This window comes from Gnatocerus cornutus, chromosome 5, assembly GCF_029298725.1.
Source record: "Gnatocerus cornutus isolate USDA-ARS CGAHR chromosome 5, icGnaCorn1.1, whole genome shotgun sequence".
In the NCBI taxonomy this organism is placed as follows: Eukaryota; Metazoa; Arthropoda; class Insecta; order Coleoptera; family Tenebrionidae; genus Gnatocerus; species Gnatocerus cornutus.
This window is the reverse complement of record NC_142237.1, coordinates 16562872-16590774: the sequence shown is the minus strand read 5'-3', so window position 1 is coordinate 16590774 and position 27903 is coordinate 16562872. Positions and strand designations below refer to the sequence as shown.

At 36.6% G+C, this 27903-nt stretch overlaps 1 protein-coding gene across 4 annotated transcripts; it reads right to left on the bottom strand.

Annotated features, from left to right (window-relative positions):
- Positions 1-52: 52 nt before the first annotated feature.
- cno (adherens junction formation factor afadin) lies at positions 53-27885 on the bottom strand. 4 transcript variants are annotated; one of them, XM_088037664.1, is made up of 17 exons: positions 27604-27885; positions 20685-20804; positions 18958-19257; positions 18745-18907; positions 18573-18698; positions 16677-16925; positions 9776-9984; positions 7939-8216; positions 7706-7852; positions 5865-6745; positions 5488-5816; positions 5114-5435; positions 2945-4582; positions 2459-2798; positions 936-2346; positions 592-885; positions 53-538 (listed from the first exon to the last, which is right to left on the bottom strand). In XM_088037664.1, exons 2-17 carry the CDS (start codon positions 20796-20798, stop codon positions 215-217), a joined length of 7125 nt encoding a protein of 2374 aa, XP_087893790.1. In that variant the 5' UTR covers positions 20799-20804; positions 27604-27885; the 3' UTR covers positions 53-214. The 4 variants fall into 4 exon arrangements, with proteins under 4 accessions (XP_087893790.1, XP_087893793.1, XP_087893791.1 ...); XM_088037667.1 differs by lacking the exon at positions 2945-4582; XM_088037665.1 differs by lacking the exon at positions 7706-7852.
- Between the last annotated feature and the right edge of the window lie 18 nt (positions 27886-27903).

The following is a 27903-nucleotide window of genomic DNA, read 5'->3' as shown; positions in this document are numbered from 1 at the left end:
TGTACACGGACACGTTAGCTGCAGGTTGGACGGTACAATTAGATATGCAAGATAAATTAGCAGACTTGTATAATTGGTGGGATTACATTTCTTAACGAGATATAAGAATCTACTAACAATATCTTGTATATTTGGTCATTTTGGTCAAAATATACCGCTTTTAAAATCTATCACACATTTAACAAGTAAAACTCACTAAACTGAGTAACAAGGATTAATGAACAAGTCCTGAACTTGGTGATCCCAAATTGTCAATTTCTCTTTGTGCCCTACTTATTTTACTTTTATCTTTTGGAGTTTCTTGTTCTCCAGTTTCCATAGCAAACATTTTCATTTTCTCTTTAAATGAAAGTTTTTCAGGAACAGCTGGCATTGTTTGATTCTTTTGTTGTGCTTGTTCGGCTAAACGACGTGTTCGGGGATCTCGGTACACCTCTTGAGCACCGATCACTCCAGGAGTTGCTGTCGACATTCCAGGAGATGCGTCTGTAGGCGTTGTTGGTGACGCTAACATGGATTCTGCTTGGCGAATAAAACTCTACAAAAAAAGAATAGGATCAATTGAACTTCATCAAGTTTACCTACACTTACATTAGGATCTTCTCTGATAGGCTCTTCTAATTGTAAAGTGTTGGGAGGCGGTTGCGGAGTGGCTGTGGACGTGTCAAACGACACTCTTTTAGTGTTCTCCTTTACTCTCATGGACATCACCGCGAAACTAGAGCCTCTTTCAGGTGGGGGCGGCGCAACGGGTTCCGGGGGTGGTGGTTGGCTATGAACGGTACTTACAACTCCGGGTTTCAAAATCGAAGTGGGAGGAATCTCTTGTTTGGCCACCGGAGTGGAATTTTGACCAGGTTGGGTCATATTGGGACTCGGACTTTCCTACAAAAGATAAAGTTAACTCGTTACTACAGAACACGCACCGATCGAACCTTTTCAGTATCGTCATCATCTTGTTCAGCAGCTTCCATAGCTCTTCTTTGGAACTCTCTCTCCAATTGTAACACCCTCAACTGCTCTTCCTGTTGAGGGGTTCGCTGTGGCAACGACATGAGTTCTCTGATCTGTTGTTCCTGCCACTGTCGTGAAGCCTCTCTTCTAGCTTCGGCTTGTCTTTCTTGCTCTTCGCGAGCCCATGGATCTCTCGGTGTTTTAGTTTGAGTGACCGCTGAAGTGGGATAAAACGCCATTTTTGGCGGATCTTGGCTGCTCGCGGAGTACAAGGGATGAGTACTTGTGGGTGGCAATTCTGGCGGCTCTTCTAGTTTCTTAGCCGGTTTGGGGGCTATGGGTGGTGACTTGTAAGTCGGGGAGGTTGGAGTGCTGACCTGGCTGGTCGCTTGAGGATAGTATTGGTTCTGTTGATGATAATTTGGGTAGTTCTGTGAATACTGTTGGTTCAAATTCAAGTTTTGCATGCTTTGGGTGTTTTGCGCCATCTGCATATTGTAATTAGGAGAGTAAGGAGAGTTATTGTAGTATTGTTGATGTTGATAGTAACCAGGATTGTTAGGCGAATGTTGATATGTTTGGTTTTGTTGTTGATGCACGGGCCCAATTCGATTTTGTTTTTTTCTATTCAACATGTCGGTGTTGTTATCAACTAACTTTTGAGACCGCACATTGTTGGCCATCCTCATATCTACCTCCTCTTCATCTTTCATTCTGTACAACGGTATCTCAACTTTGCTGCTTTCATGGGCTCTAATATTCCCGCTGCTGGCATACCTCATCATGTCATTGTTCTGGTGATGCTTCAACATGTCGTCACTTTTCGAGACTCTCATTTCACCGTCTTGCACACGATTCTGCTCCGTCATCCTCGCGTTATTTGTACTTAAATACCTCATGATATCCTCATGTCTGGAATTCTGCGACTGTCTTACTATATCTTCCCTCAACAAACCTCCAACGTTGTTATAACGATTCTCATCTTGTCTTTGCCCGTTTGCATGAACATGTTGAACATTATTCGTATAGTTTGGCAAGGTGTTGTGTAAAGGACCACCGTACGTGTTATTTCCATCTTTCATATGCGATTGATAGGGTGGAGAATTGTAAGTTCTGTTAGGCTCATCGCGCGGGTGATAAGTATTCGGATAGTTCTGAGGAGGGTAATTTTGGGGATGATGCTGATTCACGCTGGGGTAAGAACCGGACCTGTTGTCTTCACCATGCAGCCGATGGGTCGATGGGGGACTCTTCAAATTGGGAATAGACTGATGTAAGTTAGAGCGGGAGGCGTTGACAGCCATGGGAGGCGGATAATAGGCTGAGGCAGGGCGCTGGGAGTTTGCTACCGACGACTGGAGGGAGTTTTGCGAACTCCGGAGAGCCGAAGTCCTTGAAAATAACAAAATACACGTCAATAAAACTTATCAATCAATTAATACCAATAAAGATAAAATGCAATAACAAAAATATAAGTGATATCCGTTAATAAAACTAATCTCACCTATCTCCCAAGTGTTGTGGGCTGGGAATTTTGTTCCTGTAGACACTAAGATTCTGATAAAATCCCCCATCTTGCTGGTGCAAATTGTGCGTAGACCGGCTACGCAAATTTGTTGGATTGGCAACAGGTCCGTTGGTAGGAGCCGCGTTGACGCTGTTGGTGTTGATGCTGTTATTAGACGAAGTTCGGCTGTAGCCCGGATTGAAAACGTCGTGTGGATTTCTCATTTGTTCCGAATTTGGTGAAATATGATGAAGTGCAGGGACAGATTTCGATGAAGGTATGGTGCGTTCTGAATCCACCCTCGATGGCAAATCTCGTTCAGACATGCGTCGAGGACCTAGATAACACATGAATTATTTCCTTCATTCCGAACACTCTGATAACAATCAAGGCGAATTCAATAAAAGAATTGCATAAACTGAAAGTAACGGCGGCTAAACTAGAAAATAAAGTGGTGCGCAACATTGAATGCCATAATCTTACAATCAAAAGCGCCGTTTTCCTTTAGCGCAGCTAACCTAGCAGCATAATCCTGTTCGATGTCCGCGCAACTCTGCGTCTTCCTCGAAGTCTCTGAGGAGTTCTTCAGAATTGGACAGTTCTTTTTCGCGTAGCGACAACATTTACGAACTGTTTTGCGGTTTTTGATATCAGAGCAACTTTTCCAGGTTTTAGGAAAGGAGCGTTTCTTCAAAACGATTATTTTCGGGTTCTTTTTCGGTGATCGGTTAAAACTCTCGTAATTCTTTGTTTTTTGATTTCGAATAAAACTACTGCGTCTAGTCACGATGTAGGAATCTGGAAACTTTTTATAAAGACTCGGTTTTTTCTGAAGGTGTGTCAACCGTTCCAGACTATCGCATCTAACTAATTGACTGTTAAACGATTTTGCTTCGATTATTTCACTGTGGCGTCTACTACTTGGGCCCAAGTTTGGTGTTTTTTGTGTATTATTTATATTATTAAGACACTCTTCTTCCTGTAGACGTTCCCTACTATTTTTCAAAATACTCTTTGGTCTAACAGTTCTAGGTTTGTCTTGGATAAAGTCTTCGTTAAAAATACAATTCCGAAACTGGCATTTATGCAAAAATTCGCGGTCGAGGATCTTTCTCTTATCTTTAATATCGTTATCAGAGCTGTACTTCGAAATTAAAATGACATCATCTCGCATGGGGGACAAATTTGGTTCGGAATTAAACTTGACGCTGCTCGATCGCAAGTTTCCGTCCACCAACGACTTTTCCGATCTTTCGAGGTTTTCCTTTTCCAAATGATCCGACGATCGTGAAAATCTCAAACTGAAGTCACTTTTTGAGTCTGATCCGTGTAAGCTCCAATCGCGTAACAACTTCATCACTTCTAGTCTTTCATATTCTGTTAATTTATCGCTGAGCCTCTCTTCACTGGCGCTTTTGCTGTTGGTTCCAAACAACTCGCTCTTATTTAAATCCGGGAAACTTATAGCTCTGTTTTCTAAGGACACATTGTCGGCGTGACCATGGCGGATTTCATCAGGCGATTTCCAATTTTTATGTTTGATTGGAGTATCCGGATCAATGTGACTCAGATCGAGATTAGACTCGTGCACGCCACTGTTAATACTAGACGTGGAGCTAGACAAATCTTGCAACGACGACGAACACAGCCTCTGTTGTCGCGACTTCTTCGCACTAATGCTCAGAAACTTATCAGTATCAGAAACACCATCGATATCGATGAAAGGATACTCGTGGATGTCTATGGAGTAACTTTTTTGTTGTACGAAACTGTTTGCTTTTTCTTTCCACGATTTGTTGCGGGGCTCTGTGTCAACCTCCTCAACTTTTTTCGTTTCGAAATTTGTGCCGGATTCGTCATACCCCAAGATAATGTTTTTAGGTGTAGGATCGGAAAAATCCGTGACTTGTAAACTAAACACAGGCTCGTCAGATTCCACTTCTATTCGTGGAATTGTAAACTTGCGAGTTTCTTTTTTGTATAATGTGTCGTCGGAATTGAAAAATATATTGTGTTTGGGTCTTGTAGCTGGCGGGGTAAATAAACGACAGTTATTGAGACTATTGAGAGACTCTTGAGAGCTTTGCAGTCCGTAGTAGGATTCACCATAGAAATCCCCAGCTGCATGCGAAAAGGTAAAAATCACCAATAAATACAAGTTGGAGGAACAGTCACAGCCTGAGATTTGAAACTTAAAACTATGTAAATTAGTATTGAACGCCCTCTTTGTGTGTACATATTCTTATTATACTTCCAAATCAGTTTGGTTAGGCAACAGAATTGCAAACTAGCTGAAAAATGAATGCCAATGTAGGCGATTTAATTAGGTAGTGTGGCGTGCATGTACGAATTAATATTTAATATTCTAATTATGTGTTTTCAAGGAGTCGAAAAGTTGCCTGACTTTTTTTAGACGCGACTCTTTAAAATTCACGTTCGCTTAACAAGAAATTCAAGTTTTAATGAGCAGATAAAGTATCCGGATTATCGCTTGCACTACGAAGAAATTAGCTCAAAGCCGCTACCAAATATTTATCTACTTTACAAGGGCACTACTTCATCTTACATTTTTTACATTTCCACACCGTTAAAACTTTGACTGTATAAGAAGATTGTTAATTAATTCCGCCTGTTTGTTTAACCGCAACTCACCTCGATGAGGTGTAGGACTCGGCTGTTGGAGCAACGTCGCCAATCCATGATACACGGCGCCTCCTTTCGCAACTTCCAAAGTTACAACGCTGCCAGTTCGAACGAGAAACTCCGCAGCTTTTTCCTGTGTAATTCCCAATAGAGATTGACCATCGACCGATAACAGTTGGTCCCCAGCGGCTAATCTACCATCTCTATCTGCAGCGCCCCCTGGCACGACGGACTTTATGTAAATTCCCAACCGCTCTTGACCTGCACCTTTCGCCGCCACAATTGACAACCCCATCCCTCCACCAGCTTTATGTAATCTAATCACTTGAACCTGAAAAAAAAACAAATAACACATGTTGGAAAACAGCCATAAAGAGACTTACTTCAGGTTGAGTTGTGCTCAAAGCGCTCGGGGGCCTTGGTGCCGACATATAAACCGTCCAATGTCCAGAGCTTGTGGGTTGTGCTGCTAGGCGACATAAACCCGACGCTTGTAGAGGATGTAGAAAGTCAGCGAGTCCCGGGGGAACGCCTTGGACAACATCACAGCTAAAACCGTCGTCTGGAAGTAATAATTGCAAGGGGGGAGCAGGGTCTTCGTATAACGTCACTTCGCGACCTTCAGCTCTTGCGAGTTCGTCGGCGACACTTTCGGCGGCTTTCGCTGCTTGCTCTAGAAGAGCTGGAGGGGCTAATTTCTCTCCTGGTTCCGCTGGAGTAAACTAACTTTAGTTTCGATTCGAACACAATTTCAGCTCACCTTTGTATTGCCGAAGTAAAGCTCCTAACTGCATGGAATTTAATTTAAAGCAGGCTGAAGACAAATTGGCCAGTTCCTCTGGAGTGTACTTAGGAGCTTGCATTAAATGAGCACACTGCACAATTTTGGCGAGATGACATTCTGCCGCCAATTCCAGTCCTTGTGATTCGGCCCACGCTTGGAGATTCCTCAATCGATTGAAAAGTTTATTACCAAAACTTCTCGTGCACAAGTTACTGTTACTGATGACGTTCGCCAGAGCTTTTGCTGAGATCCAATGGAACAGTTGAGAAAACAACTGTATCGTGAGAGCGGCGTTGGCTCGACATTTTCTTAAGAGATTCATAGCCCCACTTAAAATGTTGATAACTTCCCTAGGGTGGTCATCTCCGGCCACAGACATTAGGTGCGTCATAGCCGAATTCAACTCATCCGTCAAACAAGCAACCAAATTCTTAAATGCTAGCTGGACAGCATCCGCAAGAGTATCTTGAGCTTGGATGGAGAAAGCACTGACGTGTCTGTCTGACTTCAGGAAGTGCAGTAATTCGCTGGCGTTCGCCAACCAAAAGGCTTGCGACGTACTCTCAGTACTTCTGTCTTGCACAGTGTGTCTTATCAAGAGAGCTGCATGTTGAAGCAGAACTGTGAGCTTATGAGCGCGTTCTGTTGGTGTCAACTCCGGCCGATAATGAGTCGACGCTCGGTACCGGGCACAGAGATACAAAGTGTAGGCGGGTGCTAGTCGAAACGTTGGTGTAGTTACATCCAAATGGGTAATCACACGAGCCAAAAACTGTTCCTGGGGTTCTTCTGGAAATTCGAGAACTGCTGGAAGAATGGGATCTTGCCCGCGAGGATATCTGTCCATTCCGCTCAGTCTAAAGAAGAGAAGGAAAGATAAATGGATCGAATTGTGCAAAATTAATTACTGCATCCACGTAACTTCGCGTGTTGCAAAACTGCGGCAAGTGCCAAGAAGAACTGCATACAATCAAATAGTTTTTGTGTCATGATAACGACTTTGTCATGTTCGTAAACCTTGGCGCAGCTTTACCATTTGTTTTCTCAGAAGTTTAGTAATTATCTTCCCTAGAAATTGCGTGAATTATCATGAACTATAGAGCACGTCTAAGATCAAAGTTTGACGAGAGCTGTTAGCTTGGTTCGCGGATTTTATTAGGTTTTACGGAAGTACTTTAAATTCCTCGAATTGAAAAACTTTCAGGTAAATTTGCTAAAATAAATGAGACGAGAGGAAAAATTAATTCTGTTTGTACTTCTACGAATTACGCGTAAAGTCGTTAACGGTGAAAGCGTGCGAATCTAATAAATATAAACTTAAAAACGTGTGAATCTACCTAAAATAAGAAAATCTACGATCTGTGTAAGTTACGACATACATTACGATAACAACATTAATAATTGTGTTTTGGCGAACTCCCAGCAGATTGTGACGTAATAAGTGTAACGGAATGTTAAAAAAAAAGAGTTTTTACGGGAGTCAGTCCCAGCGATTTTTTGCTCATAGAATTGATTTTTTTGTTGTTTTACTGTTACGAAATCAGCATGTATGTAACCAAGCCTTCAATGGCCACAACGATACAGTACCGTGCGGAATTATTCTTTAGCAATTATCTTCAATATAAATTGCGTGTTGTCAGCTGCAAACTCGTTTTTGAGGTCAAAGATGTAAGGGACACGACTTTCCCAATTTCTAAATACACGCTACAATAACTAACTTCTTCATTCAAGGGCTTTAAACTACACAATCAAGTTAAGTTTCAACGAAAACAAGCATTATTTAAAATTATTTAAAAAAATTCAAGAAGCACACTGACCTATTTTCCGACGATGATCCTAAAGATCTGTTGTCCTCTCTAGCTCCACTCGCTGTAGAAATAGTTTCAACATTCCCTTCTAAATCAAAAGTAGTCTCAATGTTTTCCCTGGACGGTTCGGTGGGACTCAGTGCACGCGGTGACCGGCTATATGATCGCAAAAGCAACTTAAAAACATGAAGCGAAAAAAAAAGAAAACCTACGCGCATGCATAAAAAACAAGATCAACCCACCTATCATATATCCTAGCGTTATCCATTACAGCTGGATGCCTCATCCTATCTTCGTGAACAGGATCTAAAAATCGATACGTGTTGCTGTTACCAAATTTAACAAGACTCCCATGGTTTAAAATCGTCGTTTGATGGATTCGTTGTCCGTTAACGTAAGTATGGGCGTCTGCATGACAAGGTGTTAACGAAGTAACCCCGTCAGCGTTGGTGATGACACAGTGTCGTGGTTGGATGTGGGGACCATACAGTTGTAGCGCGATTCCGTTCGCTGAACCAACCTGGAAGCAGTAAAAAAAAATTAATCAACAGAAAAATGCAGATCGATACACTGTCATAAACTGATAACAGCATGTGAAAAATAAATAGAAGAGTTGCAACCATTTTAAATACTTGATAAGTTCCCACAAACATACTCCATATGGCTGAGTGAAGTGTTCCAGACATGGATACTCCCTCAATATCATCAAATTATAAGTTAATTAAGATAATTGAATAGTAATCTCCTGGTTAAAAGAACGCTCCCAGTTGAGTTTAATGTATTTTAATTATAGTCATGAATGCCTATATTGACGTGAAAAACAGATAAGTAGTGATAAATTAGAAGAAAAGTGTCGTGTTTACTACTGATTTATTATGAATGAAGTTTATTATACATTTTCTGGACTGTTATTTAATTCCAATGTCGATCGATTTTGAGGATTAGACATTACCTGCGAACTGTGACGTTCGTTATAATCATAAATTTTAAGAAAGTCTGGTGGGCTTTAAAAATAGAAAAGTCTGTTTGGTCTTTAAATAGACGAATGAATTATGTTTTCATAAATGGCACTTGTATCTGGTAATAATAAATTTGTTTTATAAACATTGCTCGGTCTGTTTTTAATTTGGCGGTGCTGTCGCAGGTGACAAAAATTAATAAAATTATTCGGTTATAAACATGAGATTTATTTTAGCTAATTAAACGTCATTAACAAAAAAAATACTCTCCTACGTACTTCGAAATAATGCTTGAGGACCTTTAAAATGTTTTGAATTCTTAAACAATTAGAATTAAATTGTAAAAATCTTTTGAATTCCTGAGATTTTTCAAATATTTCTTCTTCTTAAAATTGTTGAAATCCTTCAAGTGAAAGCGTCCGCGTTCGATCCTTTAGATCTTTTAGTCTCTTATTTATTCTCTGCATTTTTGAATCCTTTATATCTGCGTGTTATGGATGTTTGGGACATTTTGTATTCTTTAGATTTCTCTTAAATTTTGTCTTTAGAATTTCACATCCGCTGAAGTGATTGATTATTTAGATTGTCTATTTTTCTTGCTTCGATTGATATTTTCATTTTAAAATTGTCATTTACATCAACTTTCGTTCGTTTTGTTAGAAAATATGACTACCAATATGCAAAACACATTTTATTAGTCTATAATTGAAGTAACTGTTCCACAAATAAAAAAACTCAAAAAGAAAGTAAAATTAGCCATCAAGGTTATTGCCAACTTATTAAATTTTAATTTCCATTTCAAAAACTCTGCACATGTCAATATTTTATATTGAAACTTCGACCTTAAATAAATTGATTTCATTGTTGTGAATCCAGCTGTTTTTTAGTACCGTCCATTAATTTTCAATGTCAGGTCGAAGCGTCTTGTAAATTATTTGTCTGAATCGTTATTTCGGAAATCAGAGTTGGGACCACTAAATTCACATCAGTGTTGATTTTTTTCAAACCATCCCAATGAAATTAGACATCCCACAATTCCGTTCACGTAACCACCGTTTAGTTTTGCATCAAACCGATCAATCGATTGTAAAGCAATGTATTAGTTTGACACCGAACTCACCTCCATGACATCATTCGTAAGTCGTATCGTTCTTGTAGTATCACTAGGATGAGGCGCAGATCCGTCCGGTCCCAATTCCACCAGAAGTGGCACGGCATCTCTAACATCGCGAGGATTTGTTGCGTTGGTACCTAAGGCTCCTGGTTTCTTTTTCCTTTTTCGTGGAGCACAATCTGCTGGTCTTCTTCTCACATGAAACATGATGGAGCCTGAAAGAATATCGCCAACTTAACATGGTTTAAGGTCAATGACAACTCGCAATTATTTATATAAATAAAGCGTTGATTTTAGAAAAGAAAATAGTTAACAGACCGAATCGTGGCACAATTTTAAACGCATTCATAACGTTGACACTGACAACGCGTCCGTTGCAAGTAAAACACTTTGCACGTGTGGGTCAGAAAATAGAATTCGCAACGATTCAAGCTTTGAAGTGCTCGAGGTATTTACAGTTTACGGATTTTAACAACCTACTTGGAAGGATTAGTAAATATTTAAGACGGTGCTTGAAAAAAAATTGAGACAAAGAAAATAAATCGATGGGTTTGGCTACTGTTGCTACAGAAAAAATATGTAATTCGTACACGCAAAGGTTCAAAGTCAACAGAATTATATCTGCGTGTTGACAGGAATACCTCTATTATTTGAGTAATAAATACAGTACATTCTATCGATGATTAAACCACACAATAAAATCAGATTTTTTAACACTAAAAAACTCCATGTGCAACACGCACGTATATACTAAAATATTGATCGATTCTACCATCGCAAGGCTGGAAAATTTATCGGAAATCGTTCTCTTAGCGCTATCCATCTATCAAACCTCCTCAACTCGGTTCCCAAAGTTATCCAGACTGATGCACAGCTACCGTATTTTTCACTTCCCCTTAACAAGTGTGTATCCCCAATCGGATTCCTATTTATTTTTCGAAGCTGTTCGATACGTTGGAATACGTTATCTAACCAAATTTGACATGTTATTAGTCTACTTCAATCAGCTTCATGATTACATAAATCTCCTGAAATAGTTGCAGGGATTTATTTACGTGGTTAGCAAGTTTGCAATTATGAAAGGTCATTCGGGTTCATCGATTTTCGACAAAATGTCATATTACGAACGGTCCAATGATTTTGTGACATCAACCCTATTATGAAACGGCCCACGGTGCTCATTACTACAATGTCTTTTCGCTTCAGACAATTAGTTTACTGTTATAAAACCGCTGAAAGTAACGAAATAAATTCATTGCTAATTAAATTAATGGAAATTGAACATAAATCTCGAGATGACGTGAGGTCATTGTTCATACAAAAAACAATAACAATTTAATTTCTATTGTAGAGTTAACCCTAAAGGTTAACTTTGGAACTGTAATACAATATCGAGTATCGCACCCAATTGAATTATTCTCTTAACCCGTTAAATATATTAACTATTTTTAAACGTAACTGCAGTTAATGACCATGGTTTAGTTTACGGCGATGTGTGTCAATTATTTATTAAACTGTTTCTCGTGTGTGATAACGATTTGTTGATGGATAAATGTTATGAAAATGAATCAATATGCATAAATATTATACAAATAAACATGAACATCAGGTGTAGGCTACGAGGCTATGACCTATGTGATCTACACCAGCTCTATTTTTAACCAGATTATTTTGTTGAAATGTTGATAAGATAATCAAAGAATAGGTATACAGGAAATAAAACTTTTTTAAAGGGAAATATAAACAAATTTTGCAATAAATCTAATAAATAAAAGAAATATATGGTAAAAATTAAATGAAATTTCGTTTAGTCAAAGTCATACTCCAATGTTTCATTATAAAATAAAAAAAAAACAAAAATCTGTTAAATTAAATCATCGAATTTAGGCGAAAAATCCCACAACGTCTGAAATTCGAAAAACTAGGACAAATAAAGAATGGTAAAACCATGTTTCAACCAAATTACAAAATGAATTCTCAATGTAATTTTAAAATCGTAAATAACAACATTTTTGTCAACCTGAAAAAAGTAAAGAATAGAACGAATATAAAAATTTTAAAGCTTCAAAAACAATGAGATTAGGAGCATTAAAACTCAGTAAATGTAAAAACTGATCAATTACGGAAGATAAAGAATTCGAAATGGAAAAAAACATAAAAAATTTATGAAACTGTAAACATTCCGGACGTTTTATTAATGAAATAATGAAGTGTCATCGTTCATTTCTTTTCTTTTTGTATGAAATATTAACATTTTTATGGATAAAGAATGTCTTTGCTTCGCTTTAAAATATGTACTTAAAAATTAGACATGTTGAAAAGCGTTTTTACATTAGATTGATTGAAATTTTCCGAAAATTTCTTATCAAAATAGACGTTCGAAAGCATTCTCTATCCGATTAAAAGATCAAGAGCGATCCAAATTCTCTATATTTGTAAACAATACTTTTCACTCTGTAGGTCAACTGTTCTAATGCATGTCTGAAAAGTTCAACAATTTTAAAAATCCGATGCCCTCCAATTTTCTACCATTAACTAAGATTAATGCAATTTTCCACCATAATAACTATAATTCCACGACTTAAGTTTCGATAACTATCCAATTTTTGCTACTTGATATTTAATGAAATCGATGACATTTACACAACTCTCCCTGCATTAGCATGAGCATTTATATTGACGTGACGTCGTACTGCACCACAGATATGTTATTCTAATTTGTTCGAGTAATTAATGTAAAGAGTCGATTGGAGTAATGAAATGGAAGTGACTTTTGTTATTAAAATGAACATTGGCATATTTACACTGTACAGTGTTTGAATACATTAAATTATCGCAGGAAATACTAACGAAGCAATTTACGTGTGTAATTTCTTGTAGCGCAGGAAAAGCTATTTTTAAATAACACATTTTTAACCGAATTGTGTTCATTTATCGATTTAAGTGATATTAAAAGGAACTTAATTGTAGGGTGAATTAGTGACTATTTTAAACGCCTCGCAAATGCTTTTAGTTGTCTTGTGTCGAGAGTCCTTGACGAAATGAAATAGTGTATCTAAAGGCGTATCCGCCTTACTTAATTTGAAAACGGAAAATTAGATACGTGAAACGGTGTAACCTAATAGAAATAAGTGAAGGTTTTGAATAAAATTCAATATTAGCTATAGTGTTCAGATAAACAAAGCAATTATACAGCGGCCAGTGCCTTACAAAAATCAATTTTGTTGTGAAGTTGATCAATGCTTGAAATAATAAGTTTTTAATAAAAAGCTTCCAACCTACCTAACATGACTTCGCATTTGGCATTTCGCAGCCGCTTGTAAGACCTAAATCCCATCATTTTGGCGCAGTTTTTGTACCAAAGTTGGTTCACGACTGAATTGTGGGCTACCACCAAATTAAGTATAGATAATCATCAGAAAATTTCTTCAGTAATAGAATAATTGATGTGATCGAAAAAGTATCGATTTTCTGAATAAAATAAAAGAAACGAAATAAAAAACAACGTGGTCCTCTAAAAAGCTACATCACTAATACATCAAAAGTTCAATCACGTCTTCATCTTAAGCGAGAAAAATAAGTCTGTTATGAAGATGGATTGGGTGTGACGAAAAGGCGGTAAAGTCAACAAACATCAACATCACGATATGAACGCTTGAAAAGCCGAGAGATACAGACGGCACCGAACAAAGAAAAACGACGGAAGAGCGGTGACGGCGCGTGATGAACCACCCCCGACGGTTCGAGAACGACTAATACCTCCACTATCGACGATAATTAGGTTTGAAGGCACTACACTACATGGCATGCGGTGACGGCGGACAGGTTATAACCGCCCCTTATCAATAGAGTCTATCACGAAGTCCCTAAGAGGGTGGAACGGAATTTTGTAAACAAAAAAATGGGACACCCCAATGACGTTTTTCTGAATGCGCAATGACTAGTGTATCATTCCGAATTTATTAAAAAAACGTTTGAATATCAGTATCAATAGAAATTCGTAAATATTTCAGGTAGAAGTTTTGGCAATGCCTTTTTGTCTTGTTTATCAAACATTCAAAGATGTAACAAGAGTACGCATGTACGTACCAACTATGAAAATCATTATTTGTAGGAGGGAGAACATAAAATGCACGTTGTCTCTCTTATTGCTATGACTTGTCAATGAATTACATTGATTTTATTTATGAAATATATTCAGAAATGATCAATATCACTAATAGAATTTTAATACTTGCACCATAAATGGTACATTATAATGTAGTTCAGGGTTATGGCGACCGAGGCACTCCTCCGGCCTCTCCTAATTTCGTCGTTCCGAAAACACCCTGTATATTTTGCTCTTTAATTATGTATTGTAATTCAATTTTTTTTTAATTTCGCGAATGGTTTAGCTAGTACTTTTATTCACCTTAAGTTTCCCATACTGAATAATTAACAAGAAAAATTATCTCAGATCTCCCGAGTTATCGTGGATCTAAAAATGTTAGCATTCCATGCTCATTTAAATTCTTATGTCATATTAATTATAAATAATATTACCTACACTTGTTTTATTAATAATTTTCATAATTTTCGAAATTTTGAATTATTTATGATACCGTGTTCCAATGATTACTTCTCTCATACTCCCTGGAAAGCTCCGGCATTTTTTTAACTTCCCTTGTTTTGTAAAGTCCGTTTTTTTATTAAAAAACCACCAACACCGCACTCTCCCACCACTTTACAACCGGCAACGTCGTCGATGGTGACTTTTTGGTGATAAAATCAAATAGGTTAGCTGCCTAATTGACAATTTGATTACACAAAACGGCCTTTCAGGCTGTGACGAGTCTTTTCACTATTAAATCATTTGATTTGCAATCCAACGGGCTGTAAAAGAAACGTTTTTAATGGAAACACTGCCTAATTTTCAGAAATGTCAAAAATTTGACAACTATTTTCTCACAAAAAATTTCCCTAGGCAACGTTGCCGGTTGTAATGAAGGGGAAAATTGCGGTGTTGGTGTTTTTTTTTTTTTTAAAACGGACTTTATTTTAATTTATCGATATCGAATTCACCATTTAAATGTCGCGCTCTTAATTTTTAAGGAAAAATCACAAAATTACTAAAATTACCAAGTCAAGTCAAGTCAATAGATGAAACGTCATTTTTGGTCAAATTTGAGGTAAAAACGACATCTCAAACTATCATGTGCTGCTGAGAATTTCAGTCATTTTAATATTTTACCCCCAAAAAACATTGGGCGGAAATTAAAAAAATAATTTGCATTGTGTTTTGTTGAGAAGAAATAAAACGACAGATCGTATGATAATGTTTATTAAAATTATGTAATTGAAAACCCTTTTTTATATAAACACAATCGTAAAAAGTATTCATCTGCGTACATGAATGGACGGGAAAATTCTTTATCTGACTGGGCGACAACGCCGACGATTAGAAATCGTCGAGGTGCTTAAAACAACACGGCGGTTTTCCAATAAAACTCAATAATTTGACTTACTGACACACAAAAAATCGGCTCAGTTAAAACCGACTTTCTACAAAAAAACTCAAGATTATTGCCCCAACACTTGAGTCCGTAGAATACGTCTGTTTGCTATTAGTTTAAAATAGCAATGTAAAACAGAACTACATTCCCATGTGTAAAGAAACAGAGCTCTGTTATGGATAAACACAATCGGAACTCATCGTAACCTTTGAAATTTATAAATGTCAAAAGAGGACTTCCGCTAGGTGTAAGAATTATGACGAATCGATATAAAATTAGTAATTTATATGAAATTCTAGGCTGAGTTTTTGCTTGATTTATTTTCCACCGCTCGAGTGAAAATGAAAAAGAAATAAAACCAGTGACGCGGTAATTGCATTAATACAAAGTTTATTTTATATCTGTGAAAGGGAAGGAAAGCAATAAAGCTTTTCCTTTTGAAACGAACGGAAATAATATCCTCTTTATTCTCCGTGAACTTTAACGCTTCAGGACAAACCAAGGCTATTCTAGCGTGGATTTAAGATTTTTTCCACAAATTACAGCTCTGTGTTTAATAAATGGTATTTATCTTCGTCGTTTTGTCGGTTATAAGACATCAAACTTTAAAAAAAATAATGTCCCCGCTGGAAAATCGATTCTAATTTTAATAAACACATGTGAAACACCGCCATCAATCAAACACAACCACAACAGGTTGTCCTGTTCATTCAACGTATTTTTACACGGAAGTAAACGTCAAAACAACACATCATTACAAAAGCCCTATAAAAACAGAAACTAGTAACAGCGCGTAACTGGTTTTTGAAAATCCTAGTCGATAAATCAGGCGCAGCGGATAAGAAAACTAGTTTGCTCGGTCGAGTCTCTTATGCATCTAAACAAAGTACAAAGCACAGTATACGTACGTCTGATGCCCCAGTCCATCATCTTTCAACCACAACTACCATAGTCCAGAAAACCTCTGGACTTTTCCGGGGATCACAAAAACACCAAAATCACACTCCGGGTAAACCGGACTCGCGCCGGATTGGTCCCGGTTCCATAAATTGATATCGATATTGTCCATGTTTGGTCCTCGAGTATACTATACAATGTTTTCACGGCGAAGACTCGCCGAGAATGACGCACGACTTGGAAGGTACAGTGTGCACCCAAGCATGCGCCAGTTCGTACAAAAGCTCCTCACCCACGCGTTTCAAAGAAAAAAGAAAAGAACCGGAATATACACCGTAATTATCAGTTGATCACAGATAATTCTGTATTTTCAAACATCAGCATGAATACGATAAAGAGTTCCATTATTCGATTTCTTTGTTGAATGGAGGATTAGTCGCTTATTTTACATTACCGCGCCACCTGTTGTTGCGCGGAATAATATTACTTAGGTTTCTTTCCGCTTTTTGCGGGCTTACCTGTGTTGGGGGCGTTCATCAGGATGGATAATGGGCATTCATCATCGTCTAGGACGTATTCAGTGTCGGGGGCGCCCGGTTGTTGGGTTACTTGAACCAGGCACCATTGGCTGGGATCGGTTTTGTTTAGGCCGTATTTTTCTAACATTTCTCTAACCACAGCGCCGGCACAGTCTCTGACCGATAATAGAAGAGTCTTGTAAGGCACGTCTTTGCATAAGGCTTCTCCGTAGATTTTTAAGGTTCCACCTTGAACAAAAATTACACAACACAAATGTAGCGCATTCATTCAAAGACAAAACCCAAAAATGCCATTAAATTTTTTATTAGCCAAGATTAATTTTTTTCGTAAATCGAAAATTCCGATACACCGATAAGAAGTAATTCGAGAACACATTACGTATGCTGAGGAGTAAATGGAATTTTATTTAAAATCAAGGTAACGACATTTATAAATTTTTGTTTAAATACCAGTTTCTTATTACCATTAATAAATAGTAATAAATATATTTATGTCTCAATTTAGTTTTAACCTTTGGGCTGTACAGACACATAAACGGGCATTACTTCACAGACATAATATGCATAAATATTTAGTTTATGTGCCCAGATATATGCCTGGTAAGTTTGGTTGCCTATAGTAAAACCGTTGAATAACAAGGTCCATTAATGAATGATTTTACGCCAATATGATTCTGTCCTGACTCAAAAAAAATGTGTTTCTCAAGATAAAAGTACGTACCTACATATGTAAATAATAAAATCCCAGACAATATTTTCAAAGGTACCACAAGAATAAGCTGCCCCTTACACTGACTTGTTGGTAATATTGCTATCAATCAATTTTGAGGATACAAAACCGGCCAGTGTTTTGAGATGACAGCCAGAGCTACCAACACAATTCAAATTACAAATTACATTTTTTTTTTAATTAAAATTTTCCACCGTAATGTATAATTATGTGTTTAAACGTAAATAAATCTGTCAGGAGAAACAAGAATATAAATATTAATTAACTCGATCAGTATTCACTACAAGTAATTGCTTTTCAAATTGGTTATTCAATATCCATTTACCACCGTCTATAATATTGAAATGTTATTATTTATATTTATATTTTTTCATGGATTATGATTTATGCACCATCACTTAGAGAGTCATTTCAATTTGTCTGAGTGCTATTTGTATATTTCAACAAAAATTGTGTTCACTAAAAGTAACGATCAACTTCGGTGTCAACTTTCAATGAATGTGAGAATTAGACAATCTGAAACACAATACAAACCTGAAAAAAAAACAATCGCTGACATGTCCTAATTACACAATAACAAAACTAACATTTTGTCTATTTAGTTTCACTTAAGTATATTTATTACTTCATGGTGCAATGTTGATGAGAAGACGATTTTATTTATTTTAACATCTGCGGACGGTTTACTGCTCTTTTTACTATTGGATTTTAGTACTAATTACCAGAACTACAAACAGCAGAAGGGTAATCGACTTACGAGCTACTTTAGAAACTATTTCATTTAATGATTACATCGTTTTCTGAAGATACTAACAAATGAAATTTGTGTACATGTACTTAGCGATAACAAAATTAGTACTAGGCGTTTATAGATGTTTATTCTGATGATTGGTGTTAATTTTCTGGCATGTGGGCTGCCAAAGTGCAAATTTAAAATGTTATCTATATTAGGAGAACATCATTATTCAATGAATTCAAAGACAATGAATGAGTCAGTGTAATTCCGAAAAAAATAACCACACATAAATTGGCATTTTTTAACCAGTTATTTTGGTGTTTAATAATGAAGTTATCTGTCGCTTGATTCAACCCACAGGTTACATAACAATGGAAAATATTTACGTGTCATGCACTTTTTATTGTACCTGTATCGGGTCCACCGTCCTTCGAGCGGAACTGTTGCAACTTCTTCTCCAATTTCTGTTGTCTCCGCCGTCGCATCACAGCTTCCGGGTTCGATATGGACCTCGTGAACGAGGTTTCGGGTAATTCTAAAACACACCCATTAGCCCAAGAAATCCACAAACCGATTCCAACCTGTGTATAGTTTTTCCGCCACTCCGTCTTCCTTATCATTAATATCACCGTTGTCGCTTTTCATCCTCGACAATTTCTCTTGTTTTTTCAGCTGCTTCTTTTCGCGTTTCGATAATTTTCGTCTAAAACTAGCATTCGAGTCGAGAGATCCAACAGAATTAGCCTGCGACAAACAATTAGTCCGGAATTCAAATATTTGAGTCTAATATTTACCGTTTTGTCGTCAATATTTTTAAGGAGGAATCTTCCTTCCCGGTCGTCAACATGCCAATTGAGTTGGACTAAAAGCGGTTTTTCGTCGGGGAGCATCCGTCGTTCGGGACATCCTTCATGAAGTTCGTAGAGAGCATAAGAAGGAACAGATAACATTCTCATGTCCGGACGAAATTTTTCGACCAAAGTGCCAATGACGTCTTCCACGGTGGCATCTGAAGCGACCCGGATGCATTTTGTTGCTACCTTTTGACCACAATCTTGAAAATAGAAGCGCATAACACCGTGAAATTCCAGGTCCTGGAAAAGAATTCAAGCTTCAATTGGTGGTATTGTGCTAATTTTAGTAATACTTTCGAAAGTTGCAAAATAGTGGACAAGCTAAATTAATAGTTGATTAGCATCTAAGAACCAATCAGATCATTGTCCTTTACCTTGTCAAGAATATAGTAACCCACTACTACGCATCATAGTATTTAAGACACGCCTCTTTCCCACAGTAACAGGTGTACAAATTCCTTCGATGCATTATCAGATGCTGCCACAAATGGTGACTAGAACTTCCCTATGTTTCTAATTAATTACCACTTTGCAATAACGTTCGCAAAAACTGAAAATATTGTGGTGGTCGCCGATTTCATCACAAATTTCAATCACTTTCGTCAATTTTAACGGTTTTACCCAAAATTTCAACTTTTTATTTAATGACACACTCTCATTATCCGATTTAAATTGTAGATTTATTTGTGAAAGTTACGAAATTAAATGCATCAAATCTTCACCTACTTTCGTGAGTTTTTACTGATGGTAAATGTTTCTCACAGTCGGATAATTGCACACACAATTAGGTTACTGTGTGGTCTCAGGAAGACTTCGAATTAAAAAAGTAAAAATAATAAGGTACCAATGCGACGACTAATGAAGAAAAGTTCTCATAGCTTTGGGTCTTCCTGGGGCCAATTTACTTCAAATATGATAATTTATTTTTTATGTCGGGGTTTTCGAACACTTTTGTCTGAGGGGCCCCTTTTGTAGAGCCCATTATGTAAATGTAAACATTTTAATGTACAACTGTTAAATAAAAAAAAAATATAAAAACTAATTTACTTCGTTGCCTTGCGAAATTTCCCAGAATCGTCGGGATGCAGATTATAATAAATATTTACATTTACAAGAATATTTCGCTTATGATTTATCTGTCAATTACCAGCAAAAAATCTCTTTCGTATTTAAACTTGACAAATTTTTTTTTAATCTTCAAAACTAAACTCAGCACTTTAAACCTTTTAAATATGTAAATACGAAAGCGAAATTCTTTTTTTTTTCTATAACGTAATTTGAATATTATCGGAGCTCGAAAAAATGTTCAACGCTTTTTCCTCCTCCCTCACACCTGTTTCGACAACCAACTTCTAAGAATCGGTCAAAAGCAAGACCTCGCCCTAGTAAAGAGTACGATATGTGAAACGGGAGATATGGTCGGTTGACTGGACCCAACCCGAGGAAGTACCCACGTCACATTGTCTAAATTCATCCAACCATATTGAATAACTGAACTTATTGAACATTCTTGTGTCATTAAACGACTTCTTGCGCGAAACAACAACCTATTCAGATCCTATTTATGGTAATTTCCTTGTCAAAAGACAAAGACTGAAAGTAGATCAAGTTCTTTGCTCCAACCACAACATTTTATCCGTTGTTTCCTTTAATAATATTTGATTTACCTCGTTTGGTTCGGACAACTCGAAAAGATCCAATCGATTGGCGTTCCATTGGTTGATGACATTTCGCAGAGCCTCTCTTTCGAGGGCTCTGCGGTCGTTGGTGTTGCCGTGCATCGACGTCTGTAACAAAAATAAGTTAATGTAGAAAATAGCTTCCGGTTTGCGTGTTTTGCATTAGCATCTATCCGAAAACGGAAGGGTTGTTCCGCTCTGACTACCGCCCTCGTTCTTCGGGGGTTAGCCGTCATTTCGTCAGTCACACCGTGGGAATAAAGTCGGGTTTTTAACAAGCTGTTTTGATTGCTCGCACAAAATATGTCAATCCGGCTGAAATGAAATTGTCTACTGAGCAGTACCTTGTTAAGCCATTGTTACCCAAACAACAAGGCGTTTTGTGGAAATTTCTTCACAACAAAGACGCTCCCTGCCGAATTTGCATTTTACATTTTTACCTTGACATTGTTCGATTGAAATTTCGGATGAAAAGAATTTCGCCAATATGCATAAATTATCTCCCTTTAACAAGAGAGAGCGTTTGTCATACAATGAATGGAATGTCCGCTCATCAGTGGCAGCTACTTTCCTTCGTTTGCAAAAATGTGGAATGTGATAGACACGGCTCTTTGCAGGCTTAAATAGAAAACAACGTAACACGAGAATTTTATTAGGAAATGTGTTTTATTGTAGCACGAAAATGCTAGTAGCAACAAGTACGGCATTTCCCGGATATTGCTGTCTGGGCAGTACTTTCAAGCGCTAAATGCACGGAAATGTTTAGAAAGAGATATTTTTGTGAATTTCTGTGGGAATTTGAGGTTTTTCAGTAGAAAGGTATAATTTCTGTTCTGTTGACACCAAAAGTGTTAGACAAACAATGGCAGCACTTATTCGAATGATTTCTGTGCGTGTCTCTGGCACACTGCCGTATGTAAACTAGAACAAATTCCTAGTAAGTCAAGGATCTGCACACTTTTGCAGCACAGGAATAGCAATAGAATGCCACATAATTAATATTCTTAATATCAAAGCGCGTTACTTTTGACATGAAAAGGGAGAATCGTCTTCCAAGGACGCTTATTCATTGTAATCCATCCATTAAACTAATGACTGACCCCAACAAAAGAGTAAATGTTCCGATAATACGTTGCACATTAGAAATTGTCGCGGATAATTAAACTGTCTGGTGCTTTACGCTTTTTAAACCCACTAATCCTTATGTCGTTTCTTCCCCATGTTATCGCATCTTTAAGAAAGGTATCTACATCACAGTTTATCAAGATATTTCCCACACCGCTATTTAAAATGTTGAGAATCAGCCACCGACGATAAACAGAACACCTCTAGGGTTTGTTTACGTCTGGCATTCTTACAATAAAGCAGATACTTTATCATTGCTTTTAAAACGGTCTAGGCTATAAATATGCCAAGATAATGTATTCATTAATTACACCTCATTTTGTTAGGTACATGAAAATAAAGGACCCTTCCTGGAGCCCTTCGCATTATCTGCAGATACCGGAACCTTTTAATGGAATTTCACCTCGTCGACTGACAATGTAAACAAATCAGAAATAAAACCAAGCAAAAACTATTAATAAATCGTACGTCTGCTATGCAGTATTAACTGGGAAGTAATAAGTAATTTGATACACAATATACGGAAATAACTTCCATTTCTCAAAACGAAATATTTCCGACTGTAGATAACATAATGATATTCGATAAATCGTACAACGCAGTACCATGCCAAGAATTTACCGAGATCAACAGAAAACTCAACGGTTATTGATTTTTATTAACGTCTTTCATTTATAGTAATTGTTATGATAAGCAGGAGAACTTCATAGTGAAGACCATTTGACATATTCATGTCGTTTATTATGTTTATGAACGATGCGTAACAATACTGTTCTGCGAATATATTATGTTAACCATTGCATTGTCTTGAAAGGGAATCGAATTTTCAACTTTCTCAAATCTGCATTCATAATGTTTAATTACTCGAGAACGAGAAGTACGGTATCTGTATCGCTCTAATTAGACGCAAATTTTGAAAGGATGCGATTCCGAGGAAATCACCGGTTCAAGTGATCATTATGCAAAATGGGGCACATTTTTACTTAGGAAAGACAAATACTTATTGTATGCGATTAAACTTTAATTAAGTGACGAAGAACGATAAATGTGACAATGTCACTGTTTGCCTGGAAAATAAATGAATCATTTATTTGAGAAGCAATCATCACTTTGTTGAATAAATGGGCCAAGATGTTTACTTTTTACAGTGTTGTCTTTGTTAAACGTGATAAAATATCGCTTACAAGCGATTATCAAACACACTTAACGTGGTGTTAAATTAAATAATTTAATTTAATTATTTCAGCGTTATTGAACGATTTCATGGATATTTTCAAAAACTTTTAATTGTTTTTTTAGGACAGTCCGTGACCACTATTAAATTATTTGCAGAACGACCACCTCAGTTTTCTTTAAATTATGTGAACCACAAGGTAAAAGCTCGAATTTTAATCGCGACCCACATCGTTTTGCATCGATTTTCTCTATTTTAAAGCCTTAACGATAGTTTCATGTTACGATAAGATACAGAAACTACAAAAGTGGATTTAAGGCAAAGAATCTGGAAAACAACATTCCTCAAATTGTCCTTGCGAGTTACCATTGTGAAACATCCATCTTCATAACCTTGAATTAAAAGTAAGTCGTCGTAATCTATTCAAATTGCAAATTAATTTGTAACAATAAGAAAACGACAGAAGGAATAGTGTAAACAAAGATTTGCATATTTTTTAAATGAGTAATAAAAATTGCAAGGTGGTGTATCGCGATTACGACGTGCAGAAGAAAAATCTGGTGCAAAAAAGAATGACGCAGTTGAGAATGGTATAAATAGTTAAATTGCGTGTTATAAAATGAAACTCGACAATTTTATTGTTATAAAAGCTAAAACAATTGAAGTCCGTTTAATACCCTTGAAACCCTTTCAGCATTGTTCAAAAATTAACAAATCAAAACCTTAAAAAATGACGTAGATCTGTATCAAATGTGGTATTTCCTCTTACTAAATTGAGCACATTCGATAAAATTTATATTGTCAATAGTGATTTCATACGAGTGTCGCTTTTCCCTAACTAACCCAATTTACACGTTTTGAAAAGGTTTCATTCGTGGTCTTGTGTACCTTGTCAGCTCTTATTAAATTAACGAATGTCATCCTGCTATTTATTGCTTTAAACATTTTAAAAATAGTCTGCGGTAAGAAATTAAATTTAATGCCACGAAAATCTAAACAAACAAAAATGCATGTTTGCTCCCGCAGATGAACTGTCTAATGATAACAGAGTAAAACTACAGTGTCACAAAAATATGTGATTATAGCAATATTGACAAAGTAGGGGCAACGAACTCCTCAGTCCGTCAAATTGTCTTGAGAATGTCTACCTTGACCTTCTAGTTGGCAATACAGCTGCAACAAGCACCTCTAACTTGCTTCTCAATGCCTACCAGAAATTTAACAACCACTAAACTTGCTACCGATAACTACATAAATTTGCCAAAAAATTACAAGTCGCATGGAAATGTGCATTCTTGGACAATTCGTCATGTGGCTCATATTATCCAATATTATATTACTTGCATAAACAGTTTTGTTTATATTTTCAATGGTGTTGATTTCTTGAGAAAACCAATAAGATAATTAATTTTATGGTCAAACCAAGGTTAGAACAACCTTACTAACGGTTTCGAATTTTTATCCACCATAATTAATAATCGAAATTTAACTAATTACAGTTGAATGACCACCGTTCGTAAAAGTCGCTTTTGCGGACTCACAAGCGCAATTTTAATAAATTCCGTCAAATTCTCATTATTTTCAACAGAAATTATTTGGTTCTAGTTTTTATAAATGTATCCTTCTAGGTAATTACGTATTTAAAGTGATGATAGATAAATGTGGGAAATGCACTTCGTTTTACGTTCCCAGAAGATAAAGCCGTAAAAATATAAACATTTTCGGATTCGCATTTCGAGATAATTACCAAAACTACTGTAAACATTACCGTTTTCTGTGACAAAGCTTTCTAAATTGAAGGAAATTGCCGGTAAATGTAGCAATTCTTTTTTCGATAATTGCGACAAATTCATTATTCATTATTACATTAGAAAGGTGTCAACACGAAGCATAGATTACATCGTTTTACTGTGCCTCGTGAAATTAGCTAATCCCGTTAAAAAATGCAGTATGTTCCACAAAATTGTCCAAGCTTGGAATACATCTAACGACATTATACTGAGCCTCTGCTTTTACTTATTAGATATGTTTCCTGTATCGTGACACGGTTTATATTTCTTGGGTCAGCGACTCGATGGACGCGCCAAACACGGTGGTGATTTTCTACCTCTTTGAGAGGTTTAAATTTCCTGGAGGATTTTCTACAATCTCACGCTTTAAACGAAAATTCGCGTGACAAAACCGATTAGACGCTTTAAGTGTAGTCAATGCACCTTTCAAAATAGGAAAATCTATTCGGACGATCTTCACACTGCTAAAACTAGCTGTGCTAGAAATGTAGAGACGAGAAACAAAGCAGTCATTTAAATTTGTAATATGCACCACGTATTTGTGTTAAACTCTAATTTAATTAAAATAGGAGTGTCTCCTTTGGGCACTTTCACTCTTCACAAATTGTTCTCTTTTGAGTAGTTTTAGGCATTGCGAAAAGAGTCTACTGGCTCGGACTGAAAGAGATTGTTGGTTCCACAAGAAAAACACAAACGAGCATTCATTAACTCATGGAACAGTGAACTTTCAAATTATATTGATCATACTGTCGTGGACGCTGATTTTGGTCCGTTAAAACAGTATACAGGGTGATTCATTCCGTAACGTATTTTTATGTAAATTAGACGAAGCGAAGACAAATGTCAATCCTCCCTTCACCAATGAACTTAAAAATTCTGCTTTATTCAACTATTGAGAGTTTCCAAATATTTATTTTTTAAACAATCAAATGATTTATCAACAATAGTTTTTAAGATGGGTGTTGACATACATATAATTGCAACAATAAAAAATTAAGAAAAAAGTTTAAATTCTCGCTAATTCCTTTACAAACACCCACATCATCCATTGCTAAATTCACAGCCCATTAAAAACAATACAAATACACACACGTATGGAATGTATGAATGAAGGAGTGGCAGGAAATATAGATGTGCATTATCGAATGTAGCACAATTATAATAATTATGGTCATTGCAATTTATGCTAACTTTTGAAGAAATTTGTATATCAGCTTGCATTTAACTGATATTTTTATATTTTTAGCTATTTGGTGTTTTCGACTTTCCGAGTTCTTAGAGCATTAGTTTAATACTTTGAATTAATTTTACTTGAGCCTCAAATTTTCAAACATTGTGATGTGATAAACGTCTAAAAACGTCTAAGCAAGCGTTAAAATTTGAAATCTGTTGGTAGCTCTGCCTTCCTGGTGTTTGACAGTTTGAGGTTAAGTATTAATTAACACGTATCGGGGTCATTAACGACATGATCGTTCGCAATTAGTAGACAAGAGCATTAACCAACGACATCGTTTTCTTTTTTGATTGTATGGTAACAGATTTGTTTCGATCTGTTGTCAATTTCCGTAATGTTATACACACTTAATTAGCTCTTTTAGCACTCTTCTTAAAGACAAACATAAAAAAGTTCTAAATTTGAAGTCGTTAATTTGATGAATTTTATTTTTAGCTACTTTCTTCTCCAGAATGTAAACCTTCAAAAAAGTGAATTGTCGACAACAGCACGAGCCTGAAAATGGCAGAAAAGAATTCTAGTTCGAATTAAAAGAAGCGACCTAAGAATTTCAAATCTGTTGGTAGCTCTGACAGGTTGTCATTGACTGAAACTTTAAAAGTTGGACAACCTGTTCATCATAAAAAAGTTAAATATGTTGACATGTCGCAATATCGATAAAACGACGTCTATAAACAAAGTTTTTTCTTCGGCACGTCACGACTTCTTTTCCTTAACTCATTTACATTATGTTAAAGACCATAAACGTCGAGAGTACAAATCATGTCAGCGAAATATAATTAAGCGCTATCTTTAGTGGTCATCTGCAGAAGCTAAGGTTATCATGAATGCCATTAGCGTTTTCAATTTGTTATTACACAAAAACAATATCTTCCCAATGGAATTTAAGAAGTTGCACATGACGTCATTGATGACTGCTAATGTGCTCCGCCTTTGCACTTTTGAAGCTGTGTGACTGAGGCTGTGACTCAAGACTTGGGTTGCGTGTTTCTTAGCAACATTGAAGATTTTTTATAATGAAATATTGGAATTCCTTGTGAGTTTTCGATCTTTTTGGATTAAAAGAGTCTACTTTTAGACTTCTTGAGCTATAAAAATGAATGGTACAAATGAGGTGGAAAAATTACGTCATTTGTTGTTAATACGGTGTGAAATTAGCAACGTGTTGCACTACTTGTTAATAAAGTAAACAATTTATTTCAACGGCTATTTTGTTCAGCTAATTTACATTCAATCCCATACAAACAAGAAAAAGCCTAATTAGTATTCTGGATCGTCAGCATTCTCGGACAGTACTTAAAAACATACAATACAATCGTTGTTAAACGACAGCGTGTTTATTAACAAGAAAAATTCCACAAATGACACATGAATTACACCGCCCAAACCAATTCGGCCAACTTGACAACCTCGATCTTGACCTAAACAGTGGATTTAAAGCACCGCGTGTCCACTGCGTCGGTGTAAACCTGGCTTTTACCTGTTCTCGCAACTTTTCAATAGTTTCAAACTTCCGCGAAACGCATTTTACCGACTAATGATAAGAAAATACCTGAGGAAACAAGTAAATACGTGGAGCTTTACCTGTTGTTTGAGGTTATCCGGTAGATTTGGGGAAAACAACACTTACAAACACAAACATTTATTTAATAATCAAAGACCACTGGATGGTTTCAGAACAACTTTGAACACTACACTCGCCACTTTGAACACTTTGGAATGATTACATGATGTTCACCCACTTTGTTGACACTTTGGTGCACTTTTACAAGAGTTTTACTGAAGAATGTTTGAAATTTTCACGAAACGGTACCTACACACCTCGACCGCGTCCTCGCTACTCGCCGTCACACACTTGACAAGGTAGGCTGTGAACTTTTCTAG

Excerpts from the sequence above, each read along its gene's own strand:
- cno (XM_088037664.1), bottom strand. The coding sequence starts at position 20,798 with ATGCACGGCAACACCAACGACCGCAGAGCCCTCGAAAGAGAGGCTCTG. Across the intron at positions 8,217-9,775 it reads TTACGAATGATGTCATGGAG|GTTGGTTCAGCGAACGGAAT; the intron begins GTGAGTTCGGTG and ends TACTGCTTCCAG. Across the intron at positions 2,347-2,458 it reads CCACAACACTTGGGAGATAG|GACTTCGGCTCTCCGGAGTT; the intron begins GTGAGATTAGTT and ends GTTATTTTCAAG.